This window comes from Phacochoerus africanus, chromosome 10 (assembly GCF_016906955.1).
Source record: "Phacochoerus africanus isolate WHEZ1 chromosome 10, ROS_Pafr_v1, whole genome shotgun sequence".
NCBI lineage: Eukaryota > Metazoa > Chordata > Mammalia > Artiodactyla > Suidae > Phacochoerus > Phacochoerus africanus.
In genome coordinates, this window is record NC_062553.1 from 99,103,527 (window position 1) to 99,125,014 (window position 21,488).

General features: G+C 34.7%; 1 protein-coding gene across 1 annotated transcript in view; it reads right to left on the bottom strand.

The window, feature by feature from the left end:
* The window catches only part of FAT4 (FAT atypical cadherin 4), a 163,312-nt gene that overhangs the window by 12,429 nt on the left and 129,395 nt on the right, over nt 1–21,488 (bottom strand). Inside the window, exons 10-14 of the mRNA XM_047798626.1 lie at nt 13,661–13,765; nt 9,397–9,704; nt 6,428–6,513; nt 5,397–5,576; nt 319–443 (exon numbers count right to left, since the gene is read on the bottom strand). Coding sequence (XP_047654582.1) covers nt 319–443; nt 5,397–5,576; nt 6,428–6,513; nt 9,397–9,704; nt 13,661–13,765 — 804 coding nt within the window. The remainder of the gene's footprint in view (nt 1–318; nt 444–5,396; nt 5,577–6,427; nt 6,514–9,396; nt 9,705–13,660; nt 13,766–21,488) is intronic.

The following is a 21,488-nucleotide window of genomic DNA, read 5'->3' on the forward strand; positions in this document are numbered from 1 at the left end:
AGGAATAATTATAAATTGCCTAGGATTCCTACAGGTAAAACAAAAATAACTAAATGATATATTTATAAAATAGAAACTCTGGACATATTTAGTAAATAATTCTAAAAGTGTTTCACTCTTCCTCAGGTTAAAGACATGAATTTAAAAATGTCACTGTATTTGACTAATTATTGTATTTTACTGTTATTATTTTACTAATATTTTCAGTATTTAGAATCAAAACATAATTATTTTAATTCAATTACATATTTAGGTACATATATTTATACTTTTCATGGTTATTATAATTTCCAGTGGAAGATGAAACAGCTCTCATACATTTTTCACAGTATTTCCCAGTCAATCCTTCTCTGCAGTGACACTGCTGCCACGACCAGTAATCTGTACACGTGCCACCATGTTGGCAGGGACTCCGAGTACAAGCACCTTCCAGTCTAGGGCATCTAAAATAAAATCAGAGTATAGACCATGAAGCACAAAACCAAATAGGTGGAAATTGTTAAAATGAGACAAACTTTTATTAACCTGGTTAGTTTTCACACACTCATTTCTTTGAAACTCAGGTAACAACTATATTTGGAGCATCTAACCCAACTAGAAGTTGTCCTGTAACACATTCTCATTCATAAAAGAGAGGTTAAACAAAATAACATCTTACACAATAAAGAAAAATAGGTGATAATTTCTTCTTTAAATTAATTCTTTATTGAGCAAAACTTCTCGGTGAAATAAACACTGGTTCATGTGATCTTGGGACCATGTGTTTATCTCAGTACGCCTCTCCTCCACCAGAGAACTCATGCATCTAAGGTTTACTGAATGGTTACTACATGACAAATATAGTTCTAAACATGGAGATAAAGTGATGAAAAAAATCCATGAGTTCATATTTATTTTTCCTGTGAGGGGGACAGACAAAAAACAAAAAATTAGATAAATGTGTAGTATGTTAGAAAGAAGAAAAATCCTGTGGGAAAATTATGGCAGAGAAAGGGGGTTGGGGTTTGGGGGGGATAACTCTAGGTTAGGCAGTGAAGGAAGGATATATTTTCATCAAGTCCTAAACAAAGTGACAGAGCAAAGTCTATCTGGTAGAAGATTATTCCAGGCAGAGAGAGGAGCTAAGTGAGAAAGTCCTAAAGTGAAAGTGTCCCTGGCATGTTTGAGGAACAATAAGTGTCCCGGTATAGTCAGAGCAATGTGGACAAGGAGAAGAGTAGGTAGATAATAGTGAGGGAGTTAACGGGTGTGAAAAGAACTAGGTCAGGAATGACTGGAACGTGACCTGAGGACCTCCATGTTCGCTACCCAGGCTGGACTTTTGCTGAACACTCACTCTAAAACTGCCGAATAATTGCTGAGTTGCAAAAGGGAAAGACTAATGCTGAGAACCAGACTTTTTCTGGACTAAGGAAAACATATTTTCCCTAGTAAAAATATGTTCCATAACCAAATCATATGTATAGAATAATTTTACCCTCCAGTCCAAATTCTTGGTAATCAACTTGTGAAAGCCTGCATTAATTTCCCTCTTTTCCCGTAAAAACCCCTGCCCATTTTCTTCCAATGGGACACTATTTTGGGTTCCTCCCAAATCTGTGATCATGGAATTGCAGTTCTAAGACCCCACATAAACTACCTCTCTGCCTTTTTACAGTCTGTGGTCCTTTTGGTTGACAAGGAGGAGGTCAGCCTAATAAGTCAGAGTAAGAACTGACTTGTTTTGAAATGTCATTCTGTTTGCTGGTTGATTAGATGTGGTTTATCAAAAAGAGAGGAGTCAAAGTTAGCCTAAAAACTTAAGTCTGAATATTTGTTAGAAATACACATGGGATATTGCATATGCTGTTGGATATGGTCAAAAAGTTCACAGGATAGGCCAGGTTTAAGATAAATATTTAAGAGTCACCAGCTTTAGATATAGTATTTAAAACCAAGGACTATAAAAATGATTTCAAGAACGAATATAGATACAAAAGAGAAGTTGTTAAGGAAGTACAAATAATCAGGGTAAAAAAACAAGGGTGTACTTTATGCTGGCGAACAAACTAATAAAGCTGTTTTTAGTGTTGCTGAAGTTCAAATAAGATGAGATTTGACCATTGATTTTAGCAACACAAAGGTTATTGATCACTTTGACAAAGAGAACTATTTTACAAAGAAAAGAAATTAAGTGGGAGAAATTACCACATGAGTTGAAATGAGAAAAGAAACACTGTTTAGAAAGCTGGCGTGCTAGTTTTAGATGGTTTCCTGGTATGGGTTTGGTCTTTGTGGGAATAAGAACAGTTCGTTCCTAGTAATAGGATACAGGATATACTATAGGTTGCATGGGCAGATATAGGAGAATGAGCTTTGGGGAGTTTTGTTTTCATTGCCTCAATATTCTGAGCTAATGTTAGGAAGCAAATGCATTAGCCGGGAAAAGGATGCAGGAGATGATGTTTGCGGTTTATGGAAAGAAGAGGCATGATATAGTCATGGAGGAGAGTGGAAAATGATTAAACTAGGGGAATATAATATATTGCCAGGCAATATTATGGCCACACGAGAGGCTAGTAATAGGAGATTTAAAGAGACTATGAACTCCTCAAGAGCAAGAACCTGCCTTGCCTATTTTTTTGTGTCTGGCATCAGCCAAGTGCCTCATGATTCAGCTTTGCTAATTCACTAGCTGGCTGATTTGGGGCAAGTTTTTTAGACTCTGAGTAACTCAATTACCTCATCTGTAAGATGAAAATAATAGTATCTACCTCCCAAAATGGTAGTAAAGCTTAAATAGACTAATGGACTAAAATGTTAAGACTAGTGTCTGGAACATAGAAGTGTCAATGCATGTGAGTCCCTGTAGACAATTGATAAATCTGAAATAGAAAATGAAAAGAAATCTTCAAATTTGGGAGCCTTTAAATAGTCTTTTATCTCTTATATTATTCCAACATATCCAAAGAAAATGATATATCCATCATATCAATGTAAGATATGTCTAGGGCTATAACCAAGATTATTAAGTATAATAATATGAAATAAATGTATCCAATGAAGCTCTAGCCTTAAATTTAGAATCTTTGGAGTTCCCTTGTGGCACATTAAGGATCTGGCATTGTTGTTGCAATGGCTCAGGTCACTGCTGTGGGGCGGGTTTGATCCCTGGACCAGGAACTTCTGCATGCAGTAGGTGTGACAGCCCCCCAAAGTTTAGAATCTTTTATGACAAAGAGTGATAGAAAAATTAGGTATTCTTATCTAAAAAAAAAAATCTAAGTTTATCAATTTTCAGGAAAATTACAAAATATATATTTCACATGAAGTATAATTTAAGAGAAAATTGGGAATTCACATGTGGCCCAGCAGCAAACGAATCTGACTAGCATCTATGAGGATGTAGGTTCGAGCCCTAGCCCGAGCCCTAGTGGGTTAAGAATCCTGCATTTCCGTGACCGGTAGTATAGGTCGCAGACATGGCTCAGATCTGGTATTGCTGTGGCTGTGGCTGTGGCATAGGCTAGTGGCTACAGCTCTAATTCAACTCCTAGCCTGGGAACCTCCATACTCCACAGGTGCGGCCCTAAAAGAGACCAAAAAAAAAAGTATAATTTAAGTGAAAATTAACATAAGAAAATTATATTTAAGATGGAATATATAGAAGTAGTAAATTATGTACACATACTACCACTGTAACCTGTCTAGAAAGTAATTTGGCAATACATATGAATTAGATCTTTATGTTTCTACCTAAAAAGATGTTCACAACTTATTTTATTTTATTTTATTTTATTAATTTTGTCTTTTTTTGCTATTTCTTGGGCCGCTCCCACGGCATATGGAGGTTGCCAGGCTAGGGGTTGAATCGGAGCTGTAGCCACTGGCCTACGCCAGAGCCACAGCAACACTGGATCCTAGCCGCGTCTGCAACCTACACCACAGCTCACGGCAACGCCGGATCGTTAACCCACTGAGCAAGGGCAGGGACCGAACCTGCAACCTCATGGTTCCTAGTCAGATTCGTTAACCACTGCGCCACGACGGGAACTCCTCCTGTTCACAACTTATTTTAACGTGAAAAGAAATTCAGTGTTTAAGTGCTATTTTGCAATAAGACAATAACAGCAAATAGAAAAATAAAGGCAAATGTTAAATTGTACCAAAATAATGAATTTACAAATATTACGGAATAGTCACAGCTTTGTATTTATAATCATATTCCTAGAAATCTCAAGCAAGAAAATTACACGAGCAAAGGTTTTTGTGAAAATATATTAATCACAGGGTTATTAATATATTAATAAAACTGGAAACAGCTAAAGTACAGATTCAGTTAAAATAGGCTCATCTGGAGTTCCTGCTGTGGTACAGTGGCTTATGAATGTGACTATAGCAGCTCAGTTCACTGCGGAGGTAAGGGTTCAATCTCTGGCCTGGTATAGTGAGTTAAAGGACCTGGCATTGTTACAGCTGCAGCATAGTTTGCAGCTTCAGCTCAAACTGAGTCTCTGTCCTGGGAACTTCCATATACCACTGTGTGGTCATTAAAAAAATTAAAAGCCTACTTTATATTATGATAATAGCTTAGGTCATAAGCATGATAATAATCTAAGAGTATTGGTCTCTGGTAGTTTGTTTATAGGCTACTTTATATTTTTCTGAATTGTTCAAATATTCAATATGAACAGGAGTACTTTTTTTTTTTTTGTCTTTTTGCCATTTTTCTTGGGCCGCTCTTGCAGCATATGGAGGTTCCTAGGCTAGGGGTTGAATCGGAGCTGTAGCCACTGGCCTACGCCAGAGCCACAGCAACGCAGGATCCGAGCCGCGTCTGCAACCTACACCACAGCTCACGGCAATGCCGGGTCGTTAACCCACTGAGCAAGGGCAGGGACTGAACCCGCAACCTCATGGTTCCTAGTCGGATTCGTTAACCACTGCGCCATGACGGGAACTCCCAGGAGTACTTTTTAAAATAAAATATATTCACAATTCCTAAATCATTGCTGGAACCTAATTGATTTTCAAATAGGAAAAAAATACGTCTTATAGTTTACAATGAATCAAATGATTCCTTGTTAAATATATATTGAGTTTTAGGGAATGTTCATAGTTATATGTAAAACTATTTAATTTCCAATAGTTTTTGCATACACTATTGCTAACACTTACATATTACCATGTGCCAGGTTCTTTTCTATGTGACGTACTTAACTCATAATCTTCACAACTTTGTATGGTAAAGTATATACATACAGGCATCCATATATTTTTGCAAAATTTCACAGCTATAAATAATGGTTAAAATTCAAAACAGAATAAAACATAATAATTTCATCTTTTGATGCTCAATTATCATATACTTTTTGTATTTTTTTTCTTTAAGATAGTAAGAAATAAGTTTTCCATACTGATCGAGGATGCCTTGTGCTGCCAAAGCTTGGCTGGGTTCCAGAGGCCTTCCATTGACGGCAAACTCCATTATACACCCAACAAAATCGTGGCTTTCCACGTGTCCTCTCCTCTGAAGGATTGGTTCTAGTGATCTGATACCACCAACTGTGACTCGATTTGGCTGAACGTCAAGAGTCCTACATAAAAAAGGAAAGGTAAGTACCATAGTGCTAATACAATAGATTTCAGTAGAATGTTTAAAAAAGAGTGACTATAAATTTTTCTGGCATAAATTAAAGCATGGAAAATTTGGGCAGTATTACCTATCCATGAGTATCCCCTAAACAGATACCTACAAGATTGCTAGATTTTCAGGGTATGAAAAATAATAAAACATCATGGAAATGAGTTGACTAAGTCAAATGAGATGTCTGTAACAATGCTGAGTGTTAGAGAAGCATACTAGCAGAAAGAAAATAAAATCCAGTAGAGGTGATAGCTCTAATGGTAATGTCAGATTATATTTTTCCTTCACTAGAGAGATGATAAGGAATGCAATGTGTTGATTAAAGCAAACGGATGTGTCACTATTTCTTTTTCTCTGTTACTATTTCTATCAAAATCACTTATGTTTTAGATGAGGTAATGCTGTATTTCACCTTCAGGCACTATTAAAAAATATGTCAAAAATTGTCACATGTAATTTTAAGAATACATCTAAAAGGGGTGAGATCCTTAACCTAACCTTGAAGGATCCAGGTCACATGCAACTATTTCATGAAGCTTTTCAAAGGATATAGGTTATGTTAAGCTTTCCTTTCTTTAGCTTTATCCTCGTCTTTACCACTTCACTTTACATCCTTTTTACACAAGTTATAGACTAATGACTAACTTTTTGTTTTCCACTATGAAAAATCCCTTTGGAGAAGACAAAACATCATACCTTAAACTTCTATATAATACCAGCACAATAAAGTAATTTTTTTAAACTACAATTTCCTTTTGAATGTCAAGTAATAATAAAGATGAAACTAGTAGTTTTACATACCAGTCGTCTGAAACTGCCACATTACTGACCGTGCAGTACCCTGGTTCTTGGTTCTCAGAACAAGAGTCCACAGTTAAGGAAGCTGCCTATAAAGTAAGAGAAAGAAAGGTTCAGTCTGAACTGTATTGTCCTTGTTGTCCTTTTCAGCCAACACTACTCAGGACTTATATTTGGACATGGTTTTAAAATTAAAATAAAATTTTCATGTACCATATTGTAATATAATACAATTATAAGATCAAATCAGTTGTATATATCTCTTTGATATATCTAAAGCTTAAATTTTTGGGAGTCCCTGTTGTGGCCCAGAGGTTAATGAGTCTGACTAGCATCCATGAGAATGGAGGTTAGATCCCTGGCCTTGCTCAGTGAGCTAAGGATCCAGAGCTGCTGTGAGCTGTGGTGTAGGTTACAGATGCAGCTTGGATCCTGCATTGATGTGGCTGTGGCTGTGGCGTAGCCTGGCAGCTACAGCTCAGATTAGACCCCTAATCTGGGAACCTCCGTATACTGTAGGTGTGGCCCTAAAAAGCAAACAAAAAAAAACAAAACAAAACCCAAAAAAAAACAAAACAAAACAAAAAAAAACCATTTTTTAATCTTACAGATTTCTTAATTGGGAAAAAACAACTTGTATAATGATGTTGTATTTTAGTCAATGTTAATACTCTCTCTCTCTTTCTCTCTCTCTCTATATATATATTATTTTCTAAAAGCATGGTTATACCACTCCAAGGGGAAAAAAATACCTGAGGGAAAGTTTTATTTGAATAATAGCTCATTCAATTTAATCTTCAGAATTAAATGCACCTTCTTTCACAGTTGAATTTTTCTACTAGTACCGCTGTAAATTGGGATTTTTTTTATCCTGTCTACTCAATGATTCAAAGCTGAGAAGTTAATGATTTTGCCATTTCCAACAAAATCCTTTAGAAACAACTGATTCAAAAACCAATAGAGGCCTTATTTGGATATTTTCTGAAATAGGGAGATATTTTTCCTCTGACTGAAGTAATAATAACAAGGGTATTTTTTCCAGTTAGTATTATCCATATCCATCAGGCTATGGAGACATAGTACAAATGAACTGAAATCACTTCATTCTCTTTCCCATTGGCCATACTTCACAGTGCCTCCTTCTCTGTCCTCTCTCTTGCTCCCTAGCCCTTCTTTGATGAAATCGAATGTTCATGAAGTTTAAGGGGACCTTGGAGATCATCAGATAAAATCCTTTATCCTGTATAAGAGCCCACTGATGACACCTTAGCAAGGTGGTCATTTTACATAAGCTTGGAGGTACTTACTAACCCTTACTAACCCCCATTAGGTTCACCTGTCAGAATTGGAAAATCATTATGGCTCATGTAAGCACCAGTCTACATATATATACCAGAATCCGCATATTTGTTCTAATTCTGTCAGATTCAATATGGCTGGGTACATCAGTAATCAGGGACATTGGAGTTCCCTACATCCGTATTCTCCCAGAGATCTTTCTCTGAGCATGCTAGTTTGATAGTATGTCGGTTTTGAAAAATGTCAGGCAAAAATGAGTGTAGTAACCTATTACTAATCTGAAAAATTATCCCCAAAATGTGTTTGTTATACCTCTGTTAGGATTCACTGAAGTCAGGGTAGCTTCTTAGACACCCCTCAATTTAAACTTTACTGAGATTAAGCACAACAGCCAATATTTTTACTTCAAAATGCTGCATAAGGCAGAGTTAATGGCAGTTTGGGATAACTAACATTTATTAAGCACCTTTTAAATACAAACAAATTCAATTTTAGATATAAACAGCAGTTATGATTTTAAAAGATTGGCGTTAAAATCCAAAAATATTTTAAAATAGCTTTTATTAGGAGTTCTGCTGTTGCTCAACAGAAATGAATCTGAATAGCATCCATGAAGATGCAGGTTTGATCCCTGGCCTTCCTCAGTGGGTTAAGGATCCAGCATTGCCATGAGCTGTGGTGTAGGTCACAGATGTGGCTCAGATCCGGTATTGCTGTGGCTGTGGCATAGGCCAGCAGCTATGGCTCTGATTGGACCCCTACCCTGGGAACTTCCATATGCTGTGGGTGCAACCCTCAAAAGACAAAAAAAAAAAAAGCTTTTCTTACCATTTACTTTTCAAAAATCTTTGGTAATTGTTGAAGATGGGGTAACAGAGTTGGGAGATGGAGATAGAGTTGGGATAAATAAATGAATAAATCAATAAATTTGTCTGTTCTATTACTCTATGTCAATGTTTGCAAACATTAACAGGGAAAAGACATGATGCATTTCCCTTTATAAAGGAAAATACTTGTTTGATGAACACAAGTGCTAAATAAGCATGTACCCCTCTTATTGTTTCATGAGAGCCATATAATTAAATGGACTGTAATCTGGAAATCTTGGATATTACTGAGTTATGGTTCTGAGACTACCTTGGACAGTCAAAAGCCAATAGTTTATCGCAACACAGTCTCATGACATAGACCTCACAGTATATTGGGTGCTGGTGTAATAAGGATTATTACAGACAATATTGAAATATGTGTTGAGTCATCTTTTATCAGTAATATATTTGTAGAAAAGTTTTTCTCATTTGTTTTTAAGAAATTTCCTCAATTTTGGCAGGGATACTTAGAAAAGCAAAGTAGTCATTTTAAGTACAGTTCTTACATGGCCTTAGAAATGTATAAGAAATGTAGAATATGGAATATTTATGCACTGGGATAGTTCCTTTGTTCTCTTTTTGTTTTTGAGATGAGTTGTTTTTGAGACAAGCATAGTTGCTGTGAGCAAAAGAAAAACATTACCTATTTGCTGCTGTACTTCATAACAAAATTGGACAAATAATGAACACATATAATTGAACTCAGTTTGTGCCACAATCCATACTTTAACTTTTTAAGTTTCCAGCCTAATTGACTAGATATACAACCGTAAGACAAGTTTCAGTGTGGAATGAATATCTTACCATTCCTGCTCTCCTGGCAATCACAGTATGAAAATGTCCATCTGACACCTTCTTCATGGTGGTGAGTTTATAGGTACCACTGCCTAAATTATAAGAGAATCTTAGTCTTTCTTCAGAAATTTCAAGGGCCAAAAACTCAGCCCGGTCCCCTGTCTGGTTGTCATAGTTGTATAGAAATAAAGCATGACTTTTAATCGTTGCAAATTTGACATAAATATAGTTGTTATTGGGGTCCAAGCTGGGAAATTCCATGTATGATAACTCCTCAAATCCATAACTATTCAACTCACAGTGTTTTCCAAAGACACCTGTAAATGAGAAAATTGACAAGTTGACATATTACATTCAAGTCATTTTATTAAATGACTTTGATTAAAATATTTCTAAGTAACAATGAGTCACACTATTAACAGCTTTTTATTACTCAAAAGAATACAGTCTAAATTTAACTGAAATAGAAAAAAACGATCTCTAAAGCATTAAAGAAATGATAAACTGGTACAGTTATTTTTCTTTGGCTAATTAGAAACCATATTTAACTATGCCCCATTTTAAAAAATTAGAATTCGCGGAATCGAGTAGGTTCGAAGAGGTTTTTTCCTGGAAAACTTTCAAAGTTAGTTTGTCAATCTTTTTAAAGTTTAATATGCTGTAATTTTCAACCAAGTTATTTCCTTCATAATATATAATTCTTGAAAACAATTTTTATTCAATTAAGGATAGTAAATTTTATCTTCACTTAAAAAAAATCAGTCTCTATACTTGTGGTATTTTCAAGAGTCACAAAATTAGGGAAAGGAATCACTACCTTTAGGGAAGAAAATAACTGTCTTCGGTTTTTATCTCTTCCTTGTCATATACCCTCTTTGGATATGGTTTACAACAGCTACTTTGAAATAGCTTTCTGTTTTTCTGAAATCCAGCATTCTCACTTGTTTGTGCTGGTTCTTTTTCAAACTTGAAAAATGAGTTTTATTGATGTTACAATGCTAAGCCAAAATTCTTTTCCCACAAATATTAGTAGACTGTAGCAAATGATCGGAAAATTAACCCATGCCAACACATCATGATTCTTATTAACTTGCAAAGGTTTCATTCCTTCATTTTGGCTGTACATCTCATGTACATGCGTTAAATTTAGACTCAGGGAATTGTTCTGCTAGAAGAAACCAGTGTCATCATTTTACAGAATTTAAAACTGGTCCAAGGTCATAGAACCATCTGAGGCAGAGCCAAAGTGTGAGGCCAGATCTACTGATTATCTAGTTGTTTTGACTACACCACATTTTATATCCAAATGTTCTTTAAATTAAAATAACTTAGAAGCTGCTTATGTCACTTATCATTCCTTTTTCTGTAAAGGTTGAGATAATACTCATTATAAATGAGTAGGAAATCTGTATAATTTATTTTTAGTCATTAACTACAGTTAAAGAAAAGGTAAAGAAATTGTAGAAATTGTATGTACCATATATGGCACATGTTTATATATAACATATATATATATATATATCATATGCTATTTATATTTATGTAAAATTTTATGTTTATATATAACATTTTTAAGTTATTTATATTAACTATATATTTCATTATATATATATTACTTATATATTCAGAAAGAGTAACATAAGTTAAAAAGAAAGGAAAAATAAAGACTGCAAATGAAATAGATTACGAAAGAGAAATGTTTATTATGTGGTCTCAGGTCTCTCCTGATTAAATTTAAATAAATCTATGAAAATAAACTTAAAATTTGAATATAAATATATATAGAAAGTACACAGATGCTGGAAAGATGTTCCACATTTTATTTAAATTGATAGTGTGTTTTCAAACATGATAACATTTTTATGGAATATATTTTTTAAGGTGTTTTGTTATTGTTACTAGAAACATGTAAATTTTTGTCTTTGAAATAGTTTTAATGAGGATTTCAAATCTTCCTTCTGAATGGACTATCATGAAATAAATCTACATAAAGGTCAAGCGAGATTATTTAATTTAATACGAAATATTTTGTATATTATGAAATTTTATATATATATAAAGTTATAACTATACGGTTTCTCTTTATAAAGTCTTAAGCACTTTGTTTTTTCTAAAACATAATCCAAGAAAAATCTAAAAATTAAAAGAAAAACTTTAAGCCCAAACATCAAATCTTACACTGATGAGAAGGTAAATAGTGAAAAAATGTTTCCAACTTCAAAATTGTAGTTAAGATGTTCTTTTACAGGATGCATGTGTAACGACTGCCAGCTATTTGTTTGGGGCATTCCATCTGCCATTTTTATTTGTATGTTCACCCACATTCAATTTGTAAAAGAAAATATTTTATTTGCCCTTTTAACTCTATCTCTCTGTTCTCAAATCTGTATTGTTACAAGGTCTTCTGCTTTATTTTCTTTTGTAAGTCTTCTGTTCTCAACTAAAAATGTTTAAGTTTAAATAATGTTCTTTTGTCTTTGCCACTGGAAGGAATGGGGTGGGAATGTATACTGCTGGCTCCATGTGATCTGCCTCTATTTTAATTTATGGTATTCCGCTAGCCCCCTTGCGGGGAGAATCTCTGATCTGCTGAGGAGAAGCGTCATTTGTACACCAAAACACCTCCACTCAGCAGGCAATGACTGCTGTACCAGCTGCACTGTAGCAACAATCTGTTCCTATTTGTTATCAACGATCTTAAATCCTCATAAGTGCAACTGGAATGCCAAGGAATCTCTAAAAATATACAAACCTTTGTTCAGTAACTTGAAAATATTTTTTCCACTTTCCACCCCAATCCTCTTATCTTTCCTTACTAAACATAAGTTAAACCATGAAACTTAATTGTGGTTATCTGTAGAAAGCAACACCCTTTAGAATAATAAGAGATCATTAAAAGAAAGGCCTTTTAAGAGATCTAACATTGTAGGTAGTTTGACCTTGATCTATTTTTTACTGTTTCAAGGGCATTGTTGGTGAGAATCTCAAGGAAGTTTTAAAAAAGAGAAGTACTTGTGAATATCATCTGGACTGAAAATAAAATTATGTTGTAGTCACTGTATCATTTTGGGGGTAGTTTTGCTTTGTCTTCATTGTTTGCTTTGGACAAAGCCCTCAATTCCTGGGCCTCAGAACCACTGCTAAAATGTATAGCCCACAATTAGATATTTTTATATTCTGTTTCTCTTTATCATTTTTTTGATATCATGCTTTATAAAAACAAAACTAGAGAGGATCATGGAATTACGTAAAAATGAATTAGTAGTACATTTATGGTTCTTTTCAAATTCTGTTCTCTACTATCCATTGAGATTCACATTTTGGGTCCAGACAGCACGGTAATAAATATGTCCAAGGAAAGACTAGAAAAATATCCTTCCTCCCTCTTGCTTATGGAGAAAGACGGGGTCCCTAACTATTGCAGGACCTCCGAATATGAATACTATATTGTGGAGTAAAGCAGCCTTTAAATAAATGGAATAATCACCAACCTATGAAACAAACCAAATTAAAATAAAAGCTTTCTGCAAAGCTGTTCTCATAGTTCTTGGCCATCCCAGTGCTGTGTAACATTTGGGTGAGACCTAGAAGGAATCTTTTAGTTCATTCCATGATGATGAACAAAAAATTATCTTTAACAAATTCCTTCCTCAACAGAACATATTATACTGAATTTTGATTAGTTACATGATACTATCTACAAAAAGCCTATAGGAAGATTGCATGTCATTACCAAATCCTTCTGATTGAAGTGGTTGAATTAATGTAAAAAGCAAATTGTAAAAGCAAAACAAAGCAAAAGAAAAAGGTTTTGACTATTGAAGGCATATAGAAGTGCCTAGGCCAGGGACCATACCTGAGCCACAGTAGCGACTGGAGCCACAGTAATGACAACATTGGGTCCTTGACCCACTAAGCCAGCCAGGAACTCCTGGTTCTGCTTAAAAAATTTTAGTAGACAGTGATGTCAAATAGTGATTTTTTTCATTTGATAGGTTTTAGGCTAAAAAGAAGGCATCCATAAATTTTTGAGAGGAAATGTCTGAGGAGACACCATCAGATTTAATTACCTTGGGTTGATTATGTTTCTAGATTATTTTTAAGGCAATATATTCAATGGAATTCCCATAATTAAAAAATATATTAAACCTTTGAAATTTTATTTTGCTAAAACTACCTGTGTAAAACAAATAGTATCTTCTCAGTCATTCCTAGACACAGTAAAACAAAATTGCTAAACTGTGTGTCATATAGATTGGTATTTTACACTCACCAAATGGGCAATGGCAATAGTATGACTCTACACCACTCTGGCAGGAACCACCATTAAAGCAGGGGTTGCATTCACAGTAATTGACTGAAGATTCGCACATTTTCCCTGAAAAGTATCAAACTCATTAAAAAAAATCTTACACATAAATATATTAACACCATTACTGTGTAACCATATGTAATAATCTATCCTGAGAGAACTATTCTTTGATAAGAACTATTCTTAGATAAAAAATCTAAGAACATTTTACTTGACATGAGGAAATTGGAATATTATATCAGAGTTCAAAGTCTTGTTCAGTTGTCCTATTGTAAAGATGTGCATTACAATGTTTAGGAAGTAATTTACATAGTCAACTTGGAAGGAAATACTGTTTTCAGGGAAATCACAAATGGTGAACATATTTAAATGTTTTTCACTGAATTTATTTTCTCTTATCGATGCCACTTCATTTTTCATGTAACTCGAGAGTTGAAACTTGTACAGTATCATTTTCACTAGAGATTTCCTTGACTCAGATTTTGTCCAATTACAATCCTTTCAAGAAATATTCCTTAACTGGTACATACCTGTTTAAAGCAGGATTTGAAATAAAAAAAAAAAAAAACACCAAACACATTTTCAAATACTTATTAAGATTTGTCCTTGATGACAGGTTGTGTATACTGTCTCTTTTTCTAAAACAGTAATACCTAAGCAGCATATTTTTCAGTGTATAAAGATTTCTCACACATCATTTTGTTCATTGAATTAATTAATATTAACTGCCCATTATGGACCAGGCAGGCTAGAAGTTGAAAGTATGATAGTAAAAAAGCAGACACAACTGTCTTAACATGAGGTTTCCATTTTAGTGGGGGAAATTGATCCACCAAGAGGAGACATTTACATTGCACAGATGGAGAAGAGGAGGCCCTTGAAGGTAATCCCTTGCCTAAGAAATTGTAAAACTTTGGTACAGACTATTGGAGGTCCACTCCTATATCCAGATTTCAGACCGCTATGAGTAATTAATAATTTAAAAGGCAAAATTTAGGCTATAAGGCTAGTCTTATTTGTTATTTTGTTATTGTTGACCTGTGATGTGTGTGGGGTTTTATGCAATGTAAATTTGTTCTAATACTGCTGTTCTATAACTTTAAATCATTGTAGCAATTTAAATTATTGTAGTAAGAACAAGTTTTAGTTTTCCAATTTGAAGAAATAATGAGATGCTTCCCAATTTCCTAAGAAATTAAGAAATTTCTTAGAGTTCTTAATTTCCATGCATTGACAGGAGAGAATTTATTTCTGTAAAGCTATTTCCTATTTCCCAGCATATCTGCTCTAATGCCTTTATTAAATGTCTCATGAAAGCACGCAAGTTTTAAATGCACAATTGACAATGTTGTACAGAGATAATCCATTTTATCATAATGATTATGCTTGAAACATCATCAAACTTTTTTTTTAAATTTAGTTCTATTTCTGTGGCTTGACTTTGTAGCCACAGTTGTTCTCGTCTGAAATTGTGGGTCAGATCTCATGACACTGCTAACTGGACAAGATTCTCTACATCATAGAGTCATAAAGACAACATTTTTTCTTTTATAAATAACATTGGGAACCTCCTTACAAGTCAAAACAGTACAATTTAAGAAGAGCTTTCTATTATAAGGGGAATAATGAAAATAAAGTTACTAATCTAGAGGCACAGAAATTAGGTTTTAAGTATTGCAGCAATAGGTCATACTGAAAAACAAATTTATTCTAAGCTGTTACAAACTATCACACCAGGGAGATACTGTGTCATAGGAGAACCTTCTTTGGTGTTTTCTAACTGGATTTTTTGACAGATTAGTCTAGAGAAGTGTATTTTTTATTACTATAATATCAATATCGTTCAACAGAGATTAAAATAAGACCTATTGACTATACTATTGTTTATTTATTATCAGGAAAGTCACCTCCCACTCCTTCCATTTTTTTATTCTGTAAGATTATGCATCATTTTCATGTGTATTATTGGACTAAGTAAGGTTTTATTTTCTTATTTTCCTTTCTTTTTTAAAAAATTTATTTTAGAGTTGTGTTAAAAGTAGCATGCCCTAAGTGCATAGAAGAATTCTTTACACGTGTTTTCAGTATAACCTTCATATTGTGAAAACATACACGTGGCTTACAACAATCACAGACTTCACTTCTTGAAGACTTGAAATGGGGAACAAAGGCTTATCAATTTAGGGCCATGGTCATGTACACTTACTCAAATAGTTGGACATATGTGCTCTCCAAGAAAAATGTATGAATATAAAAACCCAAATCATTGATCCTATAAATTTCAACTATATACTTTTTGAATCCAGTTGGAAAAGACTACCTTAAATCTTGGTTTAAATAACAACAACAAAAGGAATTTAGTTTTTTTTTAAATTCTATTAATAACTATGATAGGTATCTATCTTATCCCTTTAAAAATAATATTTTAAGACAGATACCTGAGTTTACTTCAAATATAAACTGTAAGCTATTTCAGTTAGTCCAAAGTGAGAGGTGGAAAGAAACCCCCAAATAAATGACTTACACGTGTATTAAAAAATACAGGAACTACATAAATAGAAGAAGCTACAAACTGATAACATATTAGTTTAAGAATGGATTTCTTTTACAAACCAAAATAAATTACCAATAGAGTCTGATTCTTTGAGTATACAACAAGATAAACAGACACCGAAAGTAAGAAAAAAAATTTGACCTTTCTTTGACATTTTACTGTAGCCAGAGTTTTCTTTTCTTTTTTCTTTTTTGTCTTTTCTAGGGCCGCACCCAGGGCCTATGGAGGTTCCCAGGTTAGGGGTCTAATCAAAGCTGTAGCTGCCGGCCTACACCAGAGCCACAGCAACTCCAGATGCGAGCTGCGTCTGCGACCTACACCACAGCTCATGGCAATGCCAGATCCTTAACCCACTGAGCAAGGCCAGGGATTGAACCAGCAACCTCATGGTTCCTAGTTGGATTCGTTAACCACTGAGCCACAACGAGAACTCCCAGAGTTTTATTTTCTTATTTGTCAAAAATAAAAGAGATAATTTCCTAGGGGTTATGTAAATGAAGTTACAGCTGGGTTTGGGTAAAATGGTCTAATCTGTTGGTATTAGAGTATGTACATTACTTGCCATTCAGAAATTTAGTTTGAGTACTCCATTTAATGAGTAGTATTTTTATTTCATAATCAGTAAATTTCAAAGAGACTGCCATACTAGAGTCAAAGACACAGCTTGAAAACAATGTTGCAATTTAATTAATAAAGGACTTTTTTATGTGAGGGAAAGAGGTCATAATTTTACTTAGAATCAAAAGAATGCCTTTAAAAGCATATTTCTAGTGTTTGGAAAGTTTATGTTCTATTACCCAATTAGAAGTTAGCAACAAATTCTATATTGTTCTGCACACATCTACTTAAATTTTACTGTTAATGGCATAATGATTATCAGAGAATGCAGCAGTTTGAATTACTCTAACATCCTTCTGGTAAAAACAATCTGATGTGTTGGTGCACCGTGAAACAAAATTTTGGATCATTAACTTAATTAATGCTGCAAGTCAATTAACAATATTTGTCAGTGCCTTGAGGCTTGAAGTATGCTGATAGGGCTTGCACAAAGAAAAGCATTTATGTCTCTTGAACTCAAGGAGCCTTTTTCTACTAAGATATGTTAGCTGTCAGAGCAGCTGTTTGGAAGAATAAACTGATCTCATTGCTTTGACATTCATCAATTAATGGTGTTGATACACACTATTTATTATAGATAGAAGGAGATGTGCCTCGGGAAGTGTAAGCTCCTAGCACATGGAGAATGGGAATTGTTGACGAGGAAAACGAATGCATAATAGGAGGTCAAAGTCTACACAGATTGTCCAAGATTATAGTTTAAACTTACAGGAGAAATTTAGTATGTGTCTTCATGTTCTGGGGCAGAAGGTGTGATGAAGTGTTGAGCATAAATTGAATCTGATGTGATCATCTGTGATCTTTTCAACAGGGATATATATTTAAGTTCTCATTCCAATAGTAGGTTTTAATGTTAGATTATGTGGAGTTGAACTAAATGTATTCTTACCTATTAAACTTAGCCACCCTATGGGGATATACCGATTTCTGATATCCATGGTTTGTGCAGGCTTCAGTTTAATAGCTTAGATCATACATGTATTAGATCACCACAGTAATATTTTATATTTATACACAGAGGAGAAGGAAGACTATGTGGACCTAACAAAGTCCATTTTGTATCTAAATGATTATTTTATTAACAAATACAATTCCAAATACATATATGTCATGTATTCTGAATGCTTATGCTTATAAGTTTTTTTATTACTTTAGCAGAAAGTAGCTGTTTTTGGATACTATATAAATGTTTCCTGTTATTGCAAAACGCACTATGAAGACAGCACGTCTAAATATTCTGGTCAAATAGCATTATGGCTTTTCACATGGATATGAAGTGAAATGTTATTTTTAAATAAGGTTTGCTAGTAATAAAAGTAAAAGGAAAAAAAGTTTTACCTTTGTATTTTAAATAAACACAAATGTGGAGTTCCTGTTGTGGCTCAGTGGTTAACGAATCTGACTAGGAATCATGAGGTTGCGTGTTCGATCCCTGGCCTCGCTCAGTGGGTTAAGGATCCGTCATTGCCCTGAGCTGTGGTGTAGGTCACAGACACGGAACGGATCCCATGTTGATGTGGCTCTGGCATAGGCTGGCAGCTACAGCTCCATTAGACCCCTAGACCCCTGGCCTGGGAACCTCCATATGCTGTGGGTGCAGCCCTAGAAAAAACAAAAACAAAAAACAAAAAACAAACAAAAAAACCCCACAAATGCTATCCTAATGAGACTGCAAATGATTACATACAATGACACACATAATATGCATGATAAGCTTACAAATACCTGTTTACTTTCCACAGAAATAAGCTTTTATACTACTAGAACTTGTTATTAATTCTTTAATAAGTTAATGTATCATTTGAGGGTAAACCATGTAATTCTACTCTCGGAAATAAACTCAAAACAAGAATTGAGCCTTTATCCTCTCTTGTATGAGCCACTGTTCGGTATGCCACAGGAATTCTCATTTCACATCTAGTCACTAAAGTTTCTTCATATTCTTTGCTTTCCTGGTCACATGATCATTGGCAACACTGATATATGACTCCTGTGATTCTAAAAGTTAGGATTTCCACACTAATGAAGGCAAATGTTTGCCAAGTGTCTTGGTAAAATTGCTATGCACAACCTGTAAATAAATTTACAGGTTTGGGAAAAAAATTCCTATGCATCCTGTCAAGTGACATAAAAGTGATGAATGGACAAATCTCATCCTCCCCTGAAATATCAAGACTTACTAGAGACCATAGGAAAACTTCTCCTTGTGGGAATAAACTCCTGGCATTTCTCCAAATACCACACCTAAAATGTATCCAGATGTGTGAAAGTGAATAGGAAAGGTTAAAGGGGCAATGAACTAATTCTGTTATGAGAGACACAGATTTAGAAATAAGTTCCATATATGCACTGCCCCTTATAGCACCATTCATTCCTCTGAAAGATTTAAAGCAGTCTGTGCTGCAAACAGAAAACCTGAGTGCAGGAAGACAAATACTACGTGATTACTGATTAGAACTGTGCTTTTGACTTAGGGCCCTTAAATACAAGAAATTGTCATTTGTATAGGAAAAGAATTGCCAGGTTTGTAGTTATTAGGCTGAAGTTTTCCTCCAGGATTCCTTGAACTTCTGAGGCATGAATAATACAAAAGATATCTTCTTTTGATTTACTGAGACATAGTGACAGCTGATGTAATTTTTTTTTACTATTAAACTGTGAAAATCTACACATTAATTTTTCATGTGTTTTGGCTATATTAAAATTCATTCATCTTTTCTAATATACCCTACATATAGCTAATCAAAGCTCCATTTCGTGATATAAAATTAAATTATAGGAAAAAGGTCTTAATGAAATATGAAGTGATGTAACAAAATGAAGTTTCTCAACTTGCATCAATTAATAAACACTTACTCTTCCAATTCTTAGCACAGTCTCTAACTTCATATGAAATATTCAATAGTTTGTGTGTGTGTGTGTGTGTGTTGTGTGTGTGTGTGTGTGAGATGGGGGGCTGTAGCTAAGAATTATTATTTTTTCTTGTTTGTCTGCCCTGAGGCATATGGAGTTCCTGAGCCAGGGATCAGATCCAAGCTACAGTCCTGACCTAAGCTGCAGCTGTGGGAATGTCAGATCCTTAACCCACTGTGCCAGGCTGGGGATCGAACCTAGTGCTGCCAAGGCACTGGTGATCCTGTTGCACTGCAGCAGGAGCTCCACTAAGGATTATTTTATTCAGAAAGTTCATAAAATCTCACAGCTCCAATTTGTAATGCCACAGAATTTTAAAAGCATTGAAAAAAAATGCAGTGTAAGTCCACAAAATGGAATATGAAAACATAGCTGCTTTGAAATAATTCTAATGGTCCCAAGATATTTGAATACATGAGACTTTGAAGAAGTCTAAGGCACTAGTATTTAATGTTAACAGAGGTAAAATCTACCCAGAATGAATATTTAAAAATTCATTCTGTGAGGCATACATGTGCTTAAGTATGAATTTTGTCCTATGGCTTATTAGCTCTGATTGGTTCAAGATGTCTGGGGCATTAGTTCTACCTTGCTGAGTCAGATTACCTGGTAAAGACTAGCTGGAAAAATGTAACTCAAAATGATCCTTGAGGGGATTATCTTTACAAAGAACAGTAAACATATATAGATATTGAAACAATATATTCCTAATTTAGTGTATGGTTAACAGTTTGTCACCATGATTTTTATTTTACTGTTTTCTGCAAAACAAATAAAATTATCAGATTTCAATGATCTGTTAGTTATATGGCATGGACTATAGAGTTTGAAACAAAGAATGACATAAATTTTAAAAAGTAAATTTAGGGAGTTCCCGTCGTGGCGCGGTGGAAACGAATCCGACTAGGAATCATGAGGTTGCGGGTTTGATCCCTGGCCTCGCTCAGTCTGTTAAGGATCTGGCATTGCCATGAGCTGTGGTGTAGGTTGAAGATGTGGCTCAGATCTGGTGTTGCTGTAGCTGGTAGCAGCTGTAGCTCCAATTAGACCCCTAGCCTGGGAACCTCCATATACTGCAACTGTGGCCTTTAAAAGCAAAAAATAAATAAAAATTTAAAAATGAAAAGTAAATTTATATGAATTTCTCAATTTCATGTTTGTTTATATCATTCCTGATCAATTGGATTATCTCCAGCTATGCAAATGAAGACTAAAGTGAGCTCTGAGGAAGGGCAGTTTGTAAAATTAATGTATTACTTCCATTAACATTCCTTACAGAAAGAAGTTAGGATCTAGTTTTTGGCAGCTCTGGCCCTAGAGTCATGAGAGTGTAGGCTTGGTTTCCTACAACATATAATAGAAGCAATAAGATTATCTCCTATGTCATATATTCTCTGTGGACACTCAGCTCCATTCCCATCCTTCTGTATTAGAACTTGGAAAATTATTTTCTTTCCAGACTCTCTTCCAGCAGGACTTGGGTTTAGATTCTGCCATGGGGGTGAGAATTGAATGATATCTGAATGGTGAAAGCAGAGTGGGGACCTTTCTCCTGGAAATCACTCACTGCAGGTGGACAAGATGATCAGCAGTGTTTTTTGGAAATACTTGCAGTGTCCTTATTGCTGAGGCAATGGCTGAATTTTCCTATCCAAAACCCATCTCAGAGGCTCTTTGTGCTGTTTAAGCAATGAACTAAAAATT